Below are 18,181 nucleotides of genomic sequence, written 5' to 3'. Positions count from 1 at the left end.
TCACACATTCACACAGTGCAATGTAGGGTTAAGTGTTGCCTAAGAACACATCGGCATGTAGACAAGCAGAGCTGTTATGTTATGGACTTATATTTGTATAGCTGATGTTTTGGGTCTGATTTTGTCTTCTGTCTGTCTACGACTGTCAGAAAGGTGAATGTGAGACAATTTTAAGTGCAAACTGACAATAAAGTATGAACTTATCTTAACCTTGCCCATGAAAGACGACCTGCTCTTACCACTGAGACACCATCGCCCCACAACCACTGTACATTTTCAGCATCACAGGAGGATCTGACCAATCACAGTCGCGCCCACGTCACATACTCTGTGTACAGATGGAGTCAGTGGAATGACTGCAACGATGTAAAGAAACCTGAAATGTTGTTTCTTGTTACTGCTTTTATTTTGTAGTTTCTCCTGAAGTGTATTTCTTTTTGTCATCGTGCTCTACTAACCTTCCACACTTCACCACTGCACACCCATAGAAACCAGGACTTATTATATTGCACCTCTGTATAGTCTTGTCCTGCTTTCTGTCCATGTGATTGCTCTTTACCTCTCGTATAACTCATGCACTTGCCCACAACCACTTCATTTACAATCCTGTGTTCAAGTGTGGAAAAAACGCTTTAAGCATTTTGAAAAAAACAAAAGCAATCCTGATTATTTAGCACGATGAGATGGCTTTAAAAAAGGCTTTAAGTTTGACTGAAACTGTTGAGAATAAGACTCTTATCACACCTCAATATCCACAAGGAAGATAATTCAGAGACATCTGCAGCCCATCCATATCCTTCCGGTCATTACCTGTGCAACCAGCCCACCCGCACTCATTACTGATCGAATTAGCTGTGACATTAATTAACCAGTGAGGTCTTTACTCATTATTGAGCCAACATGTGATTATTCTGCCCTGAGGAACAAACAGGGGCCACAGCATGAACGTCATACACACCAATACTTTCCAACATGAGGTCTGCTGTTAGACAGGACATAATGTCCTGGCTGAAATTCAATGTGATAAGCAAAAGAGCACTGACCGGATGGCGAGCAGCTCTGTCTTCTCATCTGGATCTTCAGGGTGATCTCCTGAGGTCACACATTCATTTGTTCTTATTTTAGCGACATTTAAATGAATCAGACTCACTGTGTGTTACAGAGTGATGGAAAACATCTGCTGACTCACGTCCACTGATCTTTGCGCCGACTCTCTGTGCCAGAGAGCTGCTCTGAGACAGTTGCTCCCTGAAGCTCTGACCCATGTAGTAGTCGATGTCGTTGGCCCTCAGCAGCTCCTCGAAGGCCTTGGTGGTGTCTCCGAGGTGCTGGGTGAGGATGTTGCAGACGCTGCGACCCTCCCGCAGCCGCTGACGGAGGTGAGACAGCTCTCTGGCCTGAGCCTGGATCAGAGTGTCGAATTTTCTACAGGAATCAAAGAGACACATGACAGTTAGTGGCAGCCATTTTAGCAAAATACTGTGTTTAGTTTTACAATTCTTATGGAACATGAACAAATGAACTCTGTCGCTCACCCTGGACCTTTAGCAGATATTCCATCCTGGTCCACAGACTTCTTCCCTCCTCTCCTCAGCTGGTTCTCCAGAGCATCCACCCGAGACACCAGCTCCTGGAGGCCCTTGTCTGAGTGAGGGTGATGAGGTGAAGCCAGTAGACCCCCGTCTGAGGACTGCCAGCCCTCATCGTCTTCTGTGCCGCTCTGCGCGGGTGAGTTCTGGACGCACCAGTTGACTTTGCGAGGCGTGGTGGAGTTTCCATAGTCGCTGCACGTAGAGAAGGAGGCCAGGCGGCCCTGGAGGCCCCGGATGACTCCCTGAGAGCGGGACAGCTGTGAGCGAAGGTCCTCGACAAGGCGCTGGAGAGATGACACCTCATCTCCATCACCAGAGCCGTGGGTAGTGGCTTTTGTAAAAGCAGAGCTGCTGCTGCTGTTAGCAGGCCACCACTGAGAGCCACAGTCAAGAGATGTGCACATCTCCAGATCATCAAACTCTGCGGAGGAAACACGAAAACACATTTAAAAAACACTTAACCTCCCTTAAACTCCCATAGTCCACTGAGTGTAGACTTGGTAACTGCAACTGAACTACAACTTCATCTTAATCTGAAATCTGAAATCAATAAAAGAATTCTGCAAATATGTTTGGGGACCCAAATAAGATTTGTGGGTCCTGACCCAAACTGGCCCCTTAGTGTTTCTAAAAGTTCTCTACATCTCTGCAGGAGCTCATCATGCTATTACAGGACAGTCATTTCAATTTGAGAACTTATTTACTGAAAAAAGGAACTCCTGAGTGGTGGAATGGACCACAGGCTCCTCTGCAGACAGTGTGAGTGTTGCATGACTGACCTGGACTGCTGGTGTCCTCCCTCTCAGCCTCGTTCTCGCTGCGGCCGCAGGTTTCATAGCCCGGGTCCTGCAGGTCAACCTGGATCAGCTTACTGTTCCGCTGCACCGTCGCCCCCGCTGTGGTGTCTGCACACACAAGGAAGAAGTGTTGCAGGGTCGTCTGTTGTGTGTCCTTTTAATCCCTGGCATCTGACTGACTGATCCCACACATGACTGACTCCACATACTGTATCATGAAAGTGTAAGTGATGAGAGGGTGAACTCACTGAGCTGCTCGGTCTGAGCCTGTACTGTCAGCCTCTCCTTCAACTCTGTGCTCTTCTGCTGCAGACGACTGTCCCGCTCAGCGGCCTGGACACAGAAACATTCAAAGACCTTCATCAAAACAACTTTGTTTTATTATTAATGTCACCTTACAGGATTAAAACAGTCAGTAACACAAGAACAGAGACAGTTCATAAGAGCAAAACAAGCACCGCTATAATGAGACGTGAGAAGGGAGCGGTCAAACTATTTAACATGTGTTAAATAAATAAATAAATAAATACATTTTTCTTTATTAAAAGTGACATGGGTCGCTCAGTCTCAGAAACTTTTCCAGTATCACTTCTTATTCAACCACGACTGCACCAACAGGTGGCGCTCTCTATGTATGAGGTTAGACGTTAGTGATGTTGGGAGGAGAGTGGGACGTGGACAGTAGCAGTGGACAGGAAGTTAGCCAAACCCCAAATGTTAAACAACATCTATCTGGGGGGGGGAATGTACCTGTGAGGAGGTGGTGAGTTGTTGCAGTGACTGGGGTCTGCTCCGCTGCTCCTCACTGCTCTGGATGTTGGAGTGTGGCACGGGCAGCTCACTGTCCCAGGCCTCCCACATCTCTGAGCCTTCGATGGTCACATCCAGCTCCTCCTCTTTCTCTTCGTCGTTCTCTCTTTCCAAAAGCTGCTGGTGATCAGTATGTTTCCTGTTGGCCTGCAGACCTTCAGTCAGCTGATGCCTTAATTCTTCCTTCTCCGCTTGGAGGCTGAACAGAGCTTTCCTTTAATGTGGACACAAGGGTGGAGGGCAACAAGAAGAAACACTTCTGTGAGATAAAGCAGTGGACATATTCAATCACTCTGTCCTGAAAGTCCAGTCAGTCTCATTTGTTTTACCTCATCTGTGAAAGTGAGGAGAAGCCGCTCTTCTCCAGCTGAAGCTTCAGCTCATTCAGCTCTCTTTCCACTGCCCTTTTCTGCTCCACCAGCTCCTTGACCTCCAACAGACCTTGGCTTTCAAATAACACATCCTGTGCTGCAGCAGTTCCTGGACGTGTACAGCTCTGTTCAGACGGGTCAGAATTACTCCGCAGTCAGAACATATTCAGCGAAATAATGGCTCTACTGTACGTGTGAGGAGTTCACTGCTGCTTTTACCTTGGTGTCGGTCAGTGACTGGACCCTCCGCTCTGCTTTATCAACACTGTCCACATCATCATATGCCTCGTCCTCTGAACTGGGTTCTATACAAACAGAGGGTTCGAGAAAGAAATCAACACGTTTTCATGCATATTTCTATTATTCAACCAGTGACTGTGCAGTTCAGCAGCCGCTCCACTGAGTGTCACACTCAGAGAACAGGTTTTTATCTAGGTTTATTGACATTCTTTACTTTCATGCTGATGCTGGGTCACTAAACGCACCACTGAGCTTTAGAGCATCAGACTGACTGTAAAATCAACCTCAGTCATCGACCAAAAAATGTAAGCCAATAAAAAGAGACTTCAAGGACAAACTGGTGGCTCCATCCACGCGATGAAGGGACTTAAACAGAAACTGATGATAGGTAACTTTATAAATTAGAGGCATCATCAATTCATTTAATCATTGCACGTCATGCTTTTTGTTTCCATGGGTTTGCTGGATTTAATCCCAGTGGGAATTTCCTATCCACGATTACATACAGTATGTTGATTCACGTTGTAATCATAATAATATTTCGCTTTTCACGAAACCCAAGATCGTGTGTGTGTGTATGTGTTTTCTCCAGGTTTTCAAGTTTCATCCCACAGTCCAGAAACACTGTGTAAATGTGAGAGTGAGTGGTTGTTTATCTCTGTGATGGACTGGCCCCCATTTTTCGACCCTACGTCAGGTGGGATTGGCTCCAGCTCCATAGTGACCCCCATGTGGACAATATAGCATTAGATTTGACGTCTTTCCACCATTATGATATGGAACAGCATCTTTAGAGTACAGACACCCTCAATTTAGAGTTTATAACCCCAATCTGCATGTCTCTGGACTGTGGGAGGAACCTGGAGAAACATCATGCATCATGCTTGTGCTGTTTTGGTGCAGAGCAGCTGTTCCTCTGCAGCTTGATACGTGACAGCTACCTCACAAATCTGTACCTTATTAAATCTGGAATCCAGATACATGCTCGATGATAGATGTAGGGTCTGGATCAGTGAATGAATGAGGTCAGTACTGCATGTTTATTGGTGTCCAGATGTTTATCCATTCAATAACATGGGCAGGAATGTTGGCAATGCAATGTAGCACAACTTTCTTTTAATAATGTCCAGCATTTTCATCTTATAACATATATTATAACATGTTATTAAACATTCATACTTACTGTGCTCCAGTGTGACACTCACTTTTAATAATCACTGATATTCAACTACAGAGTGACAACGATGGCTGCTGAACTGCACAAAGTCTCATAAAGTCACGGAAGCAAACGTATATTTGAGTCTGATCCACAGCTGTAACATGAACATACAGGACTGTAATATTAAAATCAATTAACAATAAAATAATCTGTCAGTCATTTCTCAAACACCTCCTCTACATACACACACAGATTTATTCCTCTAAACTGACACTAAATGATGCTGTGCTGACCTTCATAAAAATAAAACATGGTATAAATCCGTATGAAGCATCAACTGAAGTATTAACCTTGCTATGAAAATGAATAATTTGCTCCAAAATGTCTTAAAGGTCCAATATGCCACGTTCAGAAACTCATATGACTTAGAACTAAATGCTGCTGACTTAGCTTTGTATTATAGAGCAGGGGGAGTATTGTTGATTTTTCCCCTGAGTCGAGAAATGTCTTCAGTCTTTTGTGTGTTACGTGTCCACCAGTGACACTTGGTCCGAGACTTGAAACTGCAATGCTAATTCTGCACTGTTTAGGCCCACTTGTAGGGGGGCGGGACCACATTCCCAGGATGTAAACAGTGTCTGCCGTCTTTGCTAACAGTTACGCTAACAGGACCAAGTGTCACTGGTGGACCCGTAACAAAGAAAAGAAGGAAGATATTTCTCAACTCAGGGGAACCTGAGGTTGGGAAGCACAAAAATACTTCCCCTATTGTAGTAAAACAAAGCTAAATACAAATCTGTGAAGTACTGACGAGTACAGATGCCTCTGCTTTGGTCGCTGGTCTGCAGAAGATAGTGTCTGTCAGAAATACTATACCCTGTATATAAATAAACGTTATTACTATTCTCATAAGATGAGTGCATTTAAATACTCCATGTTGTCATATTCACAATCTGATAACTCTAGGTGTCTCATCTATGATGTGTATGCCCCGAGTACAGCTCATTCGAGTTCCACTGGACCTCAAGAGTAAACTTTTACAACCTCACCAACCCCAACATCATATTTACCATAAACGTTATTTGTGGTGCACAAAATAACATGCAGGGTGTTGTTAGCGACAGGTATTGCAAACAATAATCCAGGATATGTTTCTTTTTCTGACTTCTGATTTCTCCAAATGGCACAAAATGACGGGGACCGACGTCTTCTCCGTCTGGACTCATTAGTAACTTGATGCAAACATTATGTTTTTTTGTGTTTGTTTGTTTGTTTTTATTGATGACCAGCTCAAACCGGCAGAATTGCTCTTGTTTCAGTCTGACATGCATATTGCATATTAGACCTTTAATGTAGATTACAATTACAAAATCCAAATCCAAAGATATTTGGCCAGTTTTCAGACTGTAAGTATTCAGTAGTGAAATCTGTGAAACTAATAGGATCTATTTGTTGATGGTGGTGACACTGTATTTTTTTCTTCACTGTCTGTTTGAAGATCACCTGCCTTCTTCTATACTGAAGCCCTCACCATGAACACAGTTTGTACACAAGTCTAAAAAAATGACATAAACAAACTAAAATGTCTATTGTATACAGTATATATATATATCTATATATATAGATAAATATATATACATATACATATACACACGTATGTTTATATACAGTACACAGACATATATACATATATGTACATATGTATGTATAATGTCAAGAAATTATTTGTAAAAAGTGCAGTTAAATTATTAAATAGTTACACTAAGAAATTGTTAAAACTAAAATCAACTGCCTGTAAGTGAACACCAATTTACCTTAACTTAAATCCCTTGAATCCCAGTCATTGTGATCCATGTTATTAAGGCACAATTTTACTAAAAGGATAATGGCATTTTTATTTCTACACAATTCAATTATAACGTATGATGGTTGTAATGTTGAGGTGCTAAAAGAGCGTGTGCGGACAGAGATGAGACAACAATAGTGACACCTTCAATAATCTTGTGAAGAACGAACCAGACGTTTGTTAAGGAGCAAGCAAGACAGAAATCAGCAAATGTTGAAGGTTAGAAAAGCAAACTCTTGTCACTCTTGCTCCACAAACTCATCCCGTTTCCACCATGTTAACAAAAATAATGTTCAGTTGTTAGTGATAAATCTGCACAGCAACCACCACCAGAGCGGGTCACTCCACAGCCACCACTGGTGTTACAGATACTGTCCCATGCTTCTCTGATGCCCACCTCCAAACTCAGGCTGCCTGCCATTGAGCCGGTTACGGCCCAGGAGGTCAGGGCCTGCGGCTGGGAGGCCACCATCCTGCTGTACCAGGCTCTCCCTCAGCTCCTGAACCTCCTGGGTCAGTCGCTCCACCAGTGGGAGGTCTGAAGGATCCACCAGCTGCCTCTGGAAGTCCTGGAAGTACACACACGCAAGACCAAACACACAGAGAATGTAGCCGCAGAATAATTCATTATTTTAAAATTAAAGCACAATGAAGCACCTCCCATTGCTCAGACTTTTGTCTTCTTATGTTTAATGATGGTGATTTGAAATACTTGGGAGTTAAAGAACTGGCAGTAAAAGAGTCAGAAACATGGTCTCTCTCACCCTAATGACCACGTCCTTGACTTGCAGCTTCCTGCTGAGGGAGTCCAGTTGGTCAGCCTGACTCCGGCTCAGCTCCTGGTTCTCCTTCTCCCTCCTCAGAGCCACACACAGCTCCTCCTGCACAACCTGGAGCTCCATGGCCAAGTCTGTTCCAGGGTCGGTACTCGACCCCAGACCTGAGCTCAGCTGTCTGCGGAGCTCCTGGATCCTGGACGTCTGCTCTGTCATCACCTCACCCAGCTGCTTTCCACACACCTGGATGCAGAACATAGTTATATTTTCCAACATGTGAGAGCTGAGTTCACAGTGAGCTCCTCTGCTGTACCTGAATGTACTGGTCCCTGGAGCTGAGGGCAGTGAGCAGACTCTGGACCTGATCCTGGTGCTCCTGGGCCTGACGAGTTCGGTCGGCAAGTACCTCTTGGAAGAGGCGGTCTTTGAGCTGGAGGCGGCCCTTCAACTCCTCCAGAACATTGCCCGGAGCGGAGTGGATCTGAGCCAACAAAGAGCAGCGCAGATCCTGCAGCACCGAGAAGAAGAGGTGACTTTTACTCCTCATGTTCTATTTCAGTATTTAACAAATCAAATGATCAATAACACTCACCATTGAATGTTATATCATTATATCATATCTTACATGACATAATCAAATAGTGTTTGGCCTGTTGGTGTTGCCCCCTCTGTACCTGTGCCTCCTGAGTGCTAGTGTGCAGCGCCTCCTGCAGCTGGCCGATGATAGTGTCTCTCTCCCTCAGGGCATGGCTCTGTCTCTCTTCACTGTGCTGCTGCTGCCGCTGAACGTTCCTCCAGGCGTCGCTCATCTGCTCCAGCTCTGCAGCTTTACCTCGCAGCAGCAGCTCCAGGCTCTGTGACACACACACACACAGTGTTAGGAGAGGACGGTGAATCCAGGAGAACAGATGTTAACACGTGTGTGTGTGTTTTTACAGTGATGGTCTCCTCGTTGTTGAGCAGGACACAGCGCTGTCTCTCCAGATCTCTCTCCTTCTCTCGGAGCAGCAGCTGAAGCCGTCGAGCCTCCTCCTCTTTCTCCTCCACACAGAGGAACTTCTCATCCACTGCTCGCTGCAGACAAACACAGACAAAAACCAAGTTCTTTTGTTAGCACAGCCCAGGACACACATCACACTACTTATATTAATGAAATAATATATGCATCAATATGTTGCAGTAGCTGGAGCCACAGATCAAATCATTTTCAATCATTATTAATGGCAAGTAAAACCTACATTTTATTTGTGAACTTGATTGTAACTCTCTCATACCTTTGAATTTGAATTTCCATTTATACGTTTATTGTTTAACATTTTATTTGAATATCTTTCCATTTTAAATGTTACTATGAAATGTGCTCTGTATACAAACAGAGTTAGACGCACGATACTGGACTGTTTATTGAATCTGATACAGTATTGGGAGTGCTTTGCCATTAACTGATACCAATATATAAACATTAAATTTTTCCCTGCACCCAACTGCAGGGGTTATTTGGTCTCTTCTTTACTGAATTTAACGTATTTTTCATACTCATGTAAAAGCAGATGTTGATAAACATTTTCTTGATGGTGGAAATAATAACTCAAATTAAAAAAACTAAATTTGCTGATATCTGATAATACATATAAAGCCAATATCTGCTGAATCCATAAAAAAGTTTTGTAATCTTAAACACAACATGAAGATAAACATTCAGAAATGTCATTTAAAATGATTTTTGATTTTGGGCTGGGTACGTTGGTCACTCTGTTTTTGTATTACTGTATTAGAGGTCCTTCCACAGCTGGACATACAGTAACTACTAAGAATCCCCCCCCCCCAGTTCACATGTTTGACCTTCAGTGTCACACGGGACACCGGCGTGACACAAACATGAACTGACAGAGGCTCAGAGGAATCACTCGCTCACCTCCAGAGCTCGATCGCGCTCCCTGATGCGCTGGTGGAGTTTCTGAAGCAGGAAGTCTCTTTTCTCCCTCTGCTGCTCCTCCAGGAGCTCATCGTAATCCTGATGAACGACGCGATACACACGTGTCATCAGATAAACACACATTTGAAGTTCATTGTCGGTGTTTTTGGAGAATGTATTAGCCATAAGCAGCAGGTTAAGCATGTCAATGACTGACCTCCAGCAGCTGTTCTTTGGTCTGCAGAGACGTCCTCAGCTCTCTGATGCTCTTCTCTCTCTCCTCCTCCTCCCTCCGTCTCTCTTGCTCAGCCTCTCTCAGCTGTTCCTCTTTCTCCTGCAGGACCAGTCGAGCCTTCTCCAGAGCCAACTGCAGCTCCTGCACAAAGAGCTTTTCATTAGAACAAAACAGTCAGCTTTGGTTTGTGGTATCAATCCTTTATCCCCCTTACCTGGTTATGCTTCTCTGTCTCCCTCCTGTGCTGCAGCGCCCCCTGCAGGTCATTGTCCAGCCTCTGCAGGGCTTGGCTTAGGTCTTCCTGTGTCCTTGCTGCCTGCCGCTGTGCCCGGTCCTGGGCCTGCAGCTCCAGCTGAGCTTGGAAGAGAGAGACCTGCAGAGCCAGCAGCTCACTCTGACCTTGAACACTTTCTGCCCCTGACGCCTGCAGGTGCAACCCAGAGAGGCAGGAAGAAACACAACGCCAAAGGAGAAACGTGTTATAAAGTAAAGATCAGTATAAAGCCCCGGAGAGATGTGACTGAGCCCAGTGTTCCTGTCAGGGAGGACAAACCTGGAGCTGTTGCAGGTTGGTGAGCTCTTTGAGAGAACACAGCATCTTATTCTGCTCCCCAATCACCCTGTGAAGATCTGCAGCCTACACACACACACACACACACAATGTCAACACTTTTTACGTGTCAAACTGTGCATCCTTTGTGTATTTACAAATCATCTTGAATAAATATCATTGTCCCGCACATGGAAATCATTGTTGCTCCGTAACAATGTCGTCTGTGCCGATGCCAAGCAGATGTCATGTACAATATAAGAGTAATTGGGTAATTTCGGTGGAAAAGGTCCAAGTAAATGAGAAAAGTTCTTGCTGTAGAAAAGGCACTAACAGCAAAACCATCAAAGTTACCCAGGAAAAAAAATTCCCTCGACCCCAAACTTTCGCTGAAACAAGAGCCTAGCCGTTCTTAGAGACTTTTTCAGGTTACCAGGAACTATAGAGGGGCGGGGCTATATGCTGAACAAATTTTTTTTACACACATTTTGCATCTGCTTCAAAAAGGCAACTAGTGACAAATCTTGTGACTTTATTTTGTGGAAAAGGGCTTATGATTGTTCCATTCCTTCCATCCATCCATCCGTCCGTCCGTCCATACCTCTGCCTCCTTTGAGCTGGTGATATCACTGATGTTCTGGATGTTTCGCTCCTGTTGCTGGGCTTCATCTTGGGCCAAACGCAGTTCCAGCTCCACGTCACTGAGACGTTCCTGCAACTTCTACACACACACACACAAGGACCTTTTCTGTCATAAACAGGACCGGTAGTCCACATGGAGACCAAAATCGGGAGCTAATGAGGCAGAACCTCTTTTCTAAGGGGAACTGGTTAAGTTTAGGGCTAAGATTTGAATTGTGGTTAGTTTAAAGTTAGGGTTGGGCAGTATGTGTGTGTGTGTGAATACCTGGTTCCTGCTGTCACTCTCTCTGATCTTGGCCTGCAGTGAGTGGACCTGTTGCTGGGCTTTCTGCAGGTTACCCATACACTGACCTGCAGTGCTCTCATCGTGACCCAGCTGACCCGTCTGCTCATAAATGAGCCTCTGTAAAACAGCAAAGTAGAAAATGTACAACTTTGAGTTTCTCTTTGTGTCCTGTTACATATTTATAAATAAAACATTCTTTTGGTGGCTGTCACAAACCCTGACATAAACATGTGCCGTTTCCTTTTTTAATTTCATCACTAGTGAATAGCTTTTTTCAAAAATACACACATGACTGAATGAAAGTGGAAAGTGTTGTCAGCTGGCTGTTGAATGACTTCCTGAGGAAGCAGCTGTTGCCATGGCGAGCAGGTTTTTGACTTCCTTGCTTTTGTTTTTATAGGACAGAGAGCAGTGATGTGATGTTACTCTGACTTATGGGAGAACATTGTCCGATATGACAAACTCAACTGTTAACAACACATAATTTAAGCCGGAAGACATAATTGACTGCATTGTCATTTGTATCTTCCCCTATCCCTTATCTGATCCAGAGATTTTTACTATTGTATTGTTATCGGCTCATCCCTAGTCATAATTAATGATGGTGAAAGAGCTAAAGCTGTCCACACTGAACAGTGGTCAAAATTATATGGAAATAGAGCATTCTGTCACTGGTTTGATAGCCCGAAAATCCAGGAGTGAGTTGGTCCATGACATACAGTGCAGAACCCAGCAACCTCAAGTACCAGCTGCACTGTGTAATTAGAATCCAGAGCTTACAGCGACACATTACTTCCTTTATTAAAGAACTGTGGGACGTATAAAATAAAGTGGTCTCCTTTTGATTCACTGAGTGAAAACATCCTCTACTCAAAATGGTGACAGTTATTCTCACTGAATGTGAAACAACAGCATCATCACTGCAGCCAAGCCTTCTTTCCTTTTTTGTCACATTTACTGAGCATTTACAAGGGATGTGATACTCAGTATTAGTGTTGGGCCGATACTGGTCAAAATCTCTGGATGGAATGACGGGGAAAAAGATCTGATACGATCCACAAATCCAACAAATGCTTCCCTAAGCATAATTGTCATGTGCCCAGACTGTGAGTGAGGAACTCATTAGAGATGCAGGATATTGGACTTTTTGCCAATATCCAATAAGCTTGGGCTGATACCCGATACCAGCTGCAGAGACCATTTTAGTTTGAGCTTAGCATCATAATTTGCATACTCATGTTGCACAGATGTAGATATGTGAGCTTATTTTAAGAAAAAATGAAGAAAGAAAAAAAATGTAATTTTCTTTTGTAATTTTGTAAAAAGACTGTATCAGACTGATGTTGGTTGTGACATCAGTATTGGACATGAAACAGTAGAAACAAGTTAGTATTAATGCCTCATAACCTCCTGATGATGCACAGTTAACCTGAGAGGAAAGCTCCACTGTCATTGAATCAGGAAATTAGTTTAATTCAGCAGAATCTGCTTTTAAAAACACTGGATGACTGAACAACATAAGCGTAACCTCCCTCATTCACACCTGTTTCCTTACAACACAGCAGCTCAGACCAGACGCTAACAGCGTCACGCTGCCTGTGTTTGCTCTGTTCCTGTCAAACTGAGCCACATCCTCACTAATCATTAACACAACAATAGATGTTATGAAGCTGGATCACACTGAGCTCAGCCTTCACACCAGCCGACTGCTGTCAGGGCTCTTGGACTGTTTCCATGCCAACGAGAGCATCGCTAGGATACAGATGAGGAAGGGCATTCATGCCCTCCTGCCAGGGGAATCGAGGCATCAAGTGCATTAAGCTTCACAAGCGGCAAAGGGGATGAGTAAGACTGAAATCCACGCAGATTTGACCTGGTTCAGTGTGGACAGCAACCACTTACACAGCCACTCTTTTTTGAAGCAACCAGTTTGTAATAAATATGAGATCAGGGTAAAAAACTATAAATTAGATGGGGTAATGTTGCCTTTTCATACATTTGGAGGCTTATGAGCATCAGAAAAAGAAAATAACTTTTTAAAATCAAAGCTGCAATAGTAGTGAAATCTTGACCTTTGGCTGCTACAAAAGGATTAACCTACAAAAACAATGGATCTTCCCATAATGCTAAGTATTGGCTGGTAGCATTAGCAGCTACCAGTAAGATAAAAGCCCACATCTCCTGCATGGAAATCTAAGACTCTTCATCCTGCACTGTGCTGGAACAACTACCTGCTGAAAGCGGAATGGCCCACATTGAACATAATCATCCAGCCACTGGTCCTCCATCTCTGCCAGCTCAGTCTGCAGGTCCTGCTGGGGACATGGGGTCACAACCTCTGGTATAGACAGAAGAGAGTACAGCTCACTGTCCGCCGCCCCTCCACAGGATGACCTCAACGAGATGGACAGATGCCGGGAAATGCCTTGCTCCAATTTGGCTTTGACTAGAACTGGGAGTTTGCTGCCCCTTTGAGGCTTCAGTGGCTGGTACTTCCAGTTCCTCAGGAGACTCAGCATCACCTCAAGCCCAGAGAGGGAGCTCTCACTTGGGGCACTTTCCAAATGAGTGTCCCTTCTTGCTGGAGCACTGTCTGTTTCTGATTCTTCCCTCACTTTGGTATATGCAGGAGAACAACTGACGTCCACGGCAGTGTCCAAAGATTCCACAGAAGACACTGGACTGGGACTCATTTGGTTGAACAAAGTGCTATCAGTGTCCAAACCAGATGAAGGAGAATCAAAGGCCAAGGTTGTAGTTTCAGAGGCTTTAGTTGGCTCCTCAACTCCCTGAGTTGTTGAGTAGCGGGTAGCTGGTCCACAGGATGTGCTCCTTTGACCAACCTTGCGAGGCACCTTACAAACGGCCTCATAGTCAGAATCTGCTACACGGAGGATCGCACAACCTCTGCACCGCCTCGGCTTCTGGCCAGACAGGGAGTCTCCACCTGTGCAGTGGTGGAGATGGTGGTGCTGGTTGTCCAGGGCAGAGTCTTCGTCTTTATCAGCCCATGACTCAAACACGGAAAAAGCTAGATCATCCTGGATCATATCAGAATATCTTGCCTCCTGGAGGGCTGATAGATCAACCACAGTTGAGTCTTCGGACTCCACCTGAGTCACAGCGACCCCCACTCCAGGCCCAGCCAGAGATACATCCCCACCCACAGTGTTGTTCTTCCAGTACAGTCCTCCAATGCACTGCCTCAGTCGATCTTTCTCCAGCAGCAACTTGTGGAGCCGCTCCAGAGACAGGGCCTCTACTCGGGCTATCACTGTGTCGAAGCGGTACATGCGGTCCAGCATGAAGGTGCACTTGGAGCAGGCAAACTCCCCGCGGCCGTCCCGAGTCAATTCACGGCCCAGAGCGTGGGAAAGCAGCACCTGCAAGTTGAGCTTGGCCGTTGGGTGGAAAATCCATCGGCGTTGGTTGCCACAGAGCTCACGAGCACAGATTCTGCACACCTCCTTCATCTTCACCACATCCAGCATCACAAAAGAGTCAAGTCAGAAAGATGTGTGGGTTTCTTTAGGTCGTGCAGAGTAATTGTAATGGTTCAGTGGGCCATTATAGTCTTTTAGTTTTACGTAAAACAAGTGATCTAAAAGAGAGAGAACACTCCTGCACCTCCTCTGGACTATGAATCTTTTTTTTAATCTTTTTTTTTTTTTAAAGTTCTCTGTAAACACAGCGTTGTTTCAGGAAATTATTCTATCCACATAAAAGATTTTCCCATGAAAAAAGAGAGCAGCTTCACTTGGAGTGGCTTCCGTGTGGACGGTCCCTTGAAGTAATGAATATCTGCCAGGATTTGAGCACAAAACAAACAACTAAAAACTAAAGCGCCCACAGAGTAAATAAATAATGAAATAAAGGATATTTCCGTTAAAAGTGAGCGACACTGCTCAGTATCAGATGAAATGAAAGCAGGCCACAGTTTTTGCTGATGATGCAGTTGACTGGAGGAGGCAGCAGCATCATCAGCAGCAGCAGCAGCATCCACTCTGCTAGTTTCTCTTCCTGGTTCCTGGCATGACACCGTGGTTTGACAGTGAATTCACGTCCGTCGTCCACCGCGCGTTATATTCCCACTTCATTCGATCCGTGATTTATCCGCGTCGTCTTGTCCAAGAAAATCGACCCTTTTCCTCCTGTCTGTTTAAATCAGCGGCGTCTATGAATTCATGACAGCGGCGGTCCTCCACCCTCCTGCTCTCTCCGATCTCTCTGATCGACGCGAACACGGCAAACAAACAAACAAACGAACAAAATCCCGCTCTTGTCTCGTGGACGCTTCAATGTTCGTGTCTCAGATTGAGCGCAGTGTGTTCGGCTTTCCTCGGGCTGAGGATGGAGGAGGGAGCGGTCTCACAAATGAGATCGGGCCGCTTTCACTACGTCTACACGAGCAGGCAACGTTGACAGAAACACAAAGATCCTCTATGCACCAGAAGACGTCTCACTCCGCGGCAGAATCAAGGCACCGAGTGTGTTCAGTGGTGACGCCCCACTCTGCAGCTGCAATTTGCACTCTTCACGCTTGTTTTCTTATATGAATACCAAAATTTATAAAATCTACATGTTTCTGTGCTGTTTTTATTGTCATTGTAACAACTACTACTATTGTTATTCTTCTTTTCTTCTCCTCCTTCTAATACTATTATCACCATCATCATTCTTTATTGCCGTCATTAACCTGCTACATGTGTAAATGTCTTCTGATTGAAACCGCTCAATGTTACAAAACTGGCTACAGCGCAAACTATCTACACATATTTAAACATTTTAAAATGTACTGTATGTAAATGTGATATTCTAGGAATCCCCCGGTGGATGCCTCAGTAACAGTGTGACGACATTTGAATGATTTCTAACTTGATGACCAGGAAAATCACTTTCCTTTGGTGTCTCAGGTTTCAAGTCCAAGTCTGTGATGCAGAATTTACTATCTATTGATTTTGGTGATAAATTGAGAAAAGGGTAAACAAAAACCTTTTCAATGAATACTGAGGGTCTTTGTCCTTAACTGAGGTCTGTGTTTTAATCATATTTAATCTAATCTGATTTTTAGCTTTTTATTTATGTAGGCCTAATACATTTACTGTTTCTTGTCACTAAGATTGTACAATGTGAAATCTTTTTTTAAAGCCACCTTTGTGAAGGTATTATGGAATTGTTTTCACCTGGGATTTTATACTCAATTTTATTTCTTTAATTTGTTTTGGAATAATTACATTTTGATCAATTGTTATTCAAGTTTTTTTTTTCCATTCTATAAACTGTTACGATCTTCTGTAACTGTGTGCCATAATGACTTGCTCTCCGCTCCTGGTCACATGTCACTCACTACTCCACTGTTTTCTCTAAAAACAAGCACATGCGTGCCATGGGCTTAACACCAGTGACCTTTCAGACATTGTGAGGAATGCACTTTAATGTGATGATGTTGGAATATCTCAGAATAATGCTCTACTGTCTATCCTTTTTCTTTTTTTTTTTATTCATTAAAACTTAAGGATTGAATGAATAATGAAACACAGAAATAGGCCGTTTCTCATTCAAAATATAACACTTTCTAGTTGCACAAGTCTCTTCTGTATCAGCATGTAAGTGCACCAGGGTGTGAAGAGAAAACAACGGCGTTTTACACAGCGTCGGCTCGTTCACTTATCTACATCGTCAGTGTGGAATGAGCTCACGAGTTTCCCAGAGGCTCTGTGTCTCTGTGCTGTGTTCACATGCATGTCACACAGAACCAGTCAGTCAGTGTCAGTAAATCACATGACACCTTCATCACATATAAAAAGCTGATGTCATTATCTCACACACACACACAGACTTTCAGGTCCTCTTTTCCCACAGAGTCTTCATCTGTCTTTCATTTTCTGCTGCAGGCTTTGGATGTGTTGTTGATACAAAAGCTCTCACATGTGATTTGTTTTCCTCTGTGTGTCTTCTTTGGCTCCGGGTTCTGACCGTGTCTTCCATTTGTCACCGTTACAAGCCTCTGGAGACGCAAGATCAAAACAGTGATCGGCTGGAATGAGGCGACGCAATCAAAAATCAATTAATCCTAATCAGAGATGAGTGCCAAACACTGTGGAGAGACTGCACCCGCTGTTTATTTTCCTGAAAGTGGCAGGAATACAGCGGGGGAATTGATGTCTGTGCAGACAGAAGAGGTGTCTCCACTTTTTTTTCTTCTCTCCTTCCCTCGTCCCTTGTTGGTTCTCCAAGTTACATGAAACACGAGAGTGCGTCTCGCAGACAGTAAGCTGATTATAATTATAATTGGCAGGACTGCACTGTGTGATCACTGCTGATACGAGAGAGACTGTGCAGCCTGATACTGGCAGCCACTGCTGATAGGAGACATTATTTAATGCAAGGTTATTGTGGTCAAGTCTCAGGACGTCAGGTCATTTGACCTCCATTTCAATAATACAACCAATGTGGACTAGAAGCTGATGTGATGCAGCGTTTTTGTTTTTCTTGTGTGTTTGTGTAGTTAAAGTTGTGTTTGTTTGTCTCAAAATTAAAGTGAACAGTAAATGTAAACAGGAGAAAGCTTCAGTTTCAGGAATTTGTCAGAATAAAAAAAGGGACAAAAACAAATACATAAATAAGAGATAAATACATAGAAAGAATTAAATAAAGGACAAAAGAAACATTGAAATGCAAGAAAAAAGGGGGAGAAATTACCAAGGGGCAGAATATTATCAAGATAAAACCCATTGTGACGTTGTAATGTAAAAAAAACATTAGTGTAATGTGTTAGATGTGATTTAGATCAGTGCTTTGTGTAATTATTGTCAGACTGTTTGTAGAAAACAGCCACAGCAACATGAAACAGAAGTAATTAAGAATCAGAATATAAAATAACACCAAAATACTCCACGTAAAACCTGATCTGCAAAATCATTTTTGAGGTTTTATACCCTCACAAAAAATACTGAGCTCTG

General features: G+C 43.8%; 1 protein-coding gene across 6 annotated transcripts in view; it reads right to left on the bottom strand.

Moving 5' to 3' along the window:
- LOC122780640 (phosphodiesterase 4D interacting protein) overlaps window positions 1-18,181 on the bottom strand; it is a 96,660-nt gene that overhangs the window by 16,289 nt on the left and 62,190 nt on the right. For 3 of the 6 annotated variants that reach the window (XM_044043736.1, XM_044043737.1, XM_044043738.1), the window contains exons 1-20: window positions 13,451-15,708; window positions 11,199-11,336; window positions 10,893-11,012; window positions 10,295-10,378; window positions 9,956-10,165; window positions 9,724-9,882; window positions 9,507-9,605; window positions 8,528-8,665; window positions 8,266-8,445; window positions 7,905-8,099; window positions 7,580-7,834; window positions 7,213-7,384; window positions 3,790-3,875; window positions 3,529-3,695; window positions 3,140-3,413; window positions 2,638-2,722; window positions 2,372-2,497; window positions 1,536-2,013; window positions 1,190-1,425; window positions 1,044-1,092 (exon numbers count right to left, since the gene is read on the bottom strand). In XM_044043736.1, coding sequence (XP_043899671.1) covers window positions 1,044-1,092; window positions 1,190-1,425; window positions 1,536-2,013; window positions 2,372-2,497; window positions 2,638-2,722; window positions 3,140-3,413; window positions 3,529-3,695; window positions 3,790-3,875; window positions 7,213-7,384; window positions 7,580-7,834; window positions 7,905-8,099; window positions 8,266-8,445; window positions 8,528-8,665; window positions 9,507-9,605; window positions 9,724-9,882; window positions 9,956-10,165; window positions 10,295-10,378; window positions 10,893-11,012; window positions 11,199-11,336; window positions 13,451-14,710 — 4,511 coding nt within the window. In that variant the 5' untranslated portion in view covers window positions 14,711-15,708. Of the gene's footprint in view, window positions 1-1,043; window positions 1,093-1,189; window positions 1,426-1,535; window positions 2,014-2,371; window positions 2,498-2,637; window positions 2,723-3,139; window positions 3,414-3,528; window positions 3,696-3,789; window positions 3,876-7,212; window positions 7,385-7,579; window positions 7,835-7,904; window positions 8,100-8,265; window positions 8,446-8,527; window positions 8,666-9,506; window positions 9,606-9,723; window positions 9,883-9,955; window positions 10,166-10,294; window positions 10,379-10,892; window positions 11,013-11,198; window positions 11,337-13,450; window positions 15,710-18,181 lie in introns of those variants that run through there. The other 3 variants (XM_044043741.1, XM_044043739.1, XM_044043735.1) reach the window with 2 other exon arrangements.

The sequence above is a fragment of the Solea senegalensis genome, linkage group LG14 (assembly GCF_019176455.1).
Source record: "Solea senegalensis isolate Sse05_10M linkage group LG14, IFAPA_SoseM_1, whole genome shotgun sequence".
Lineage (NCBI taxonomy): Eukaryota > Metazoa > Chordata > Actinopteri > Pleuronectiformes > Soleidae > Solea > Solea senegalensis.
This window is presented reverse-complemented; position numbering and strand designations above follow the sequence as displayed.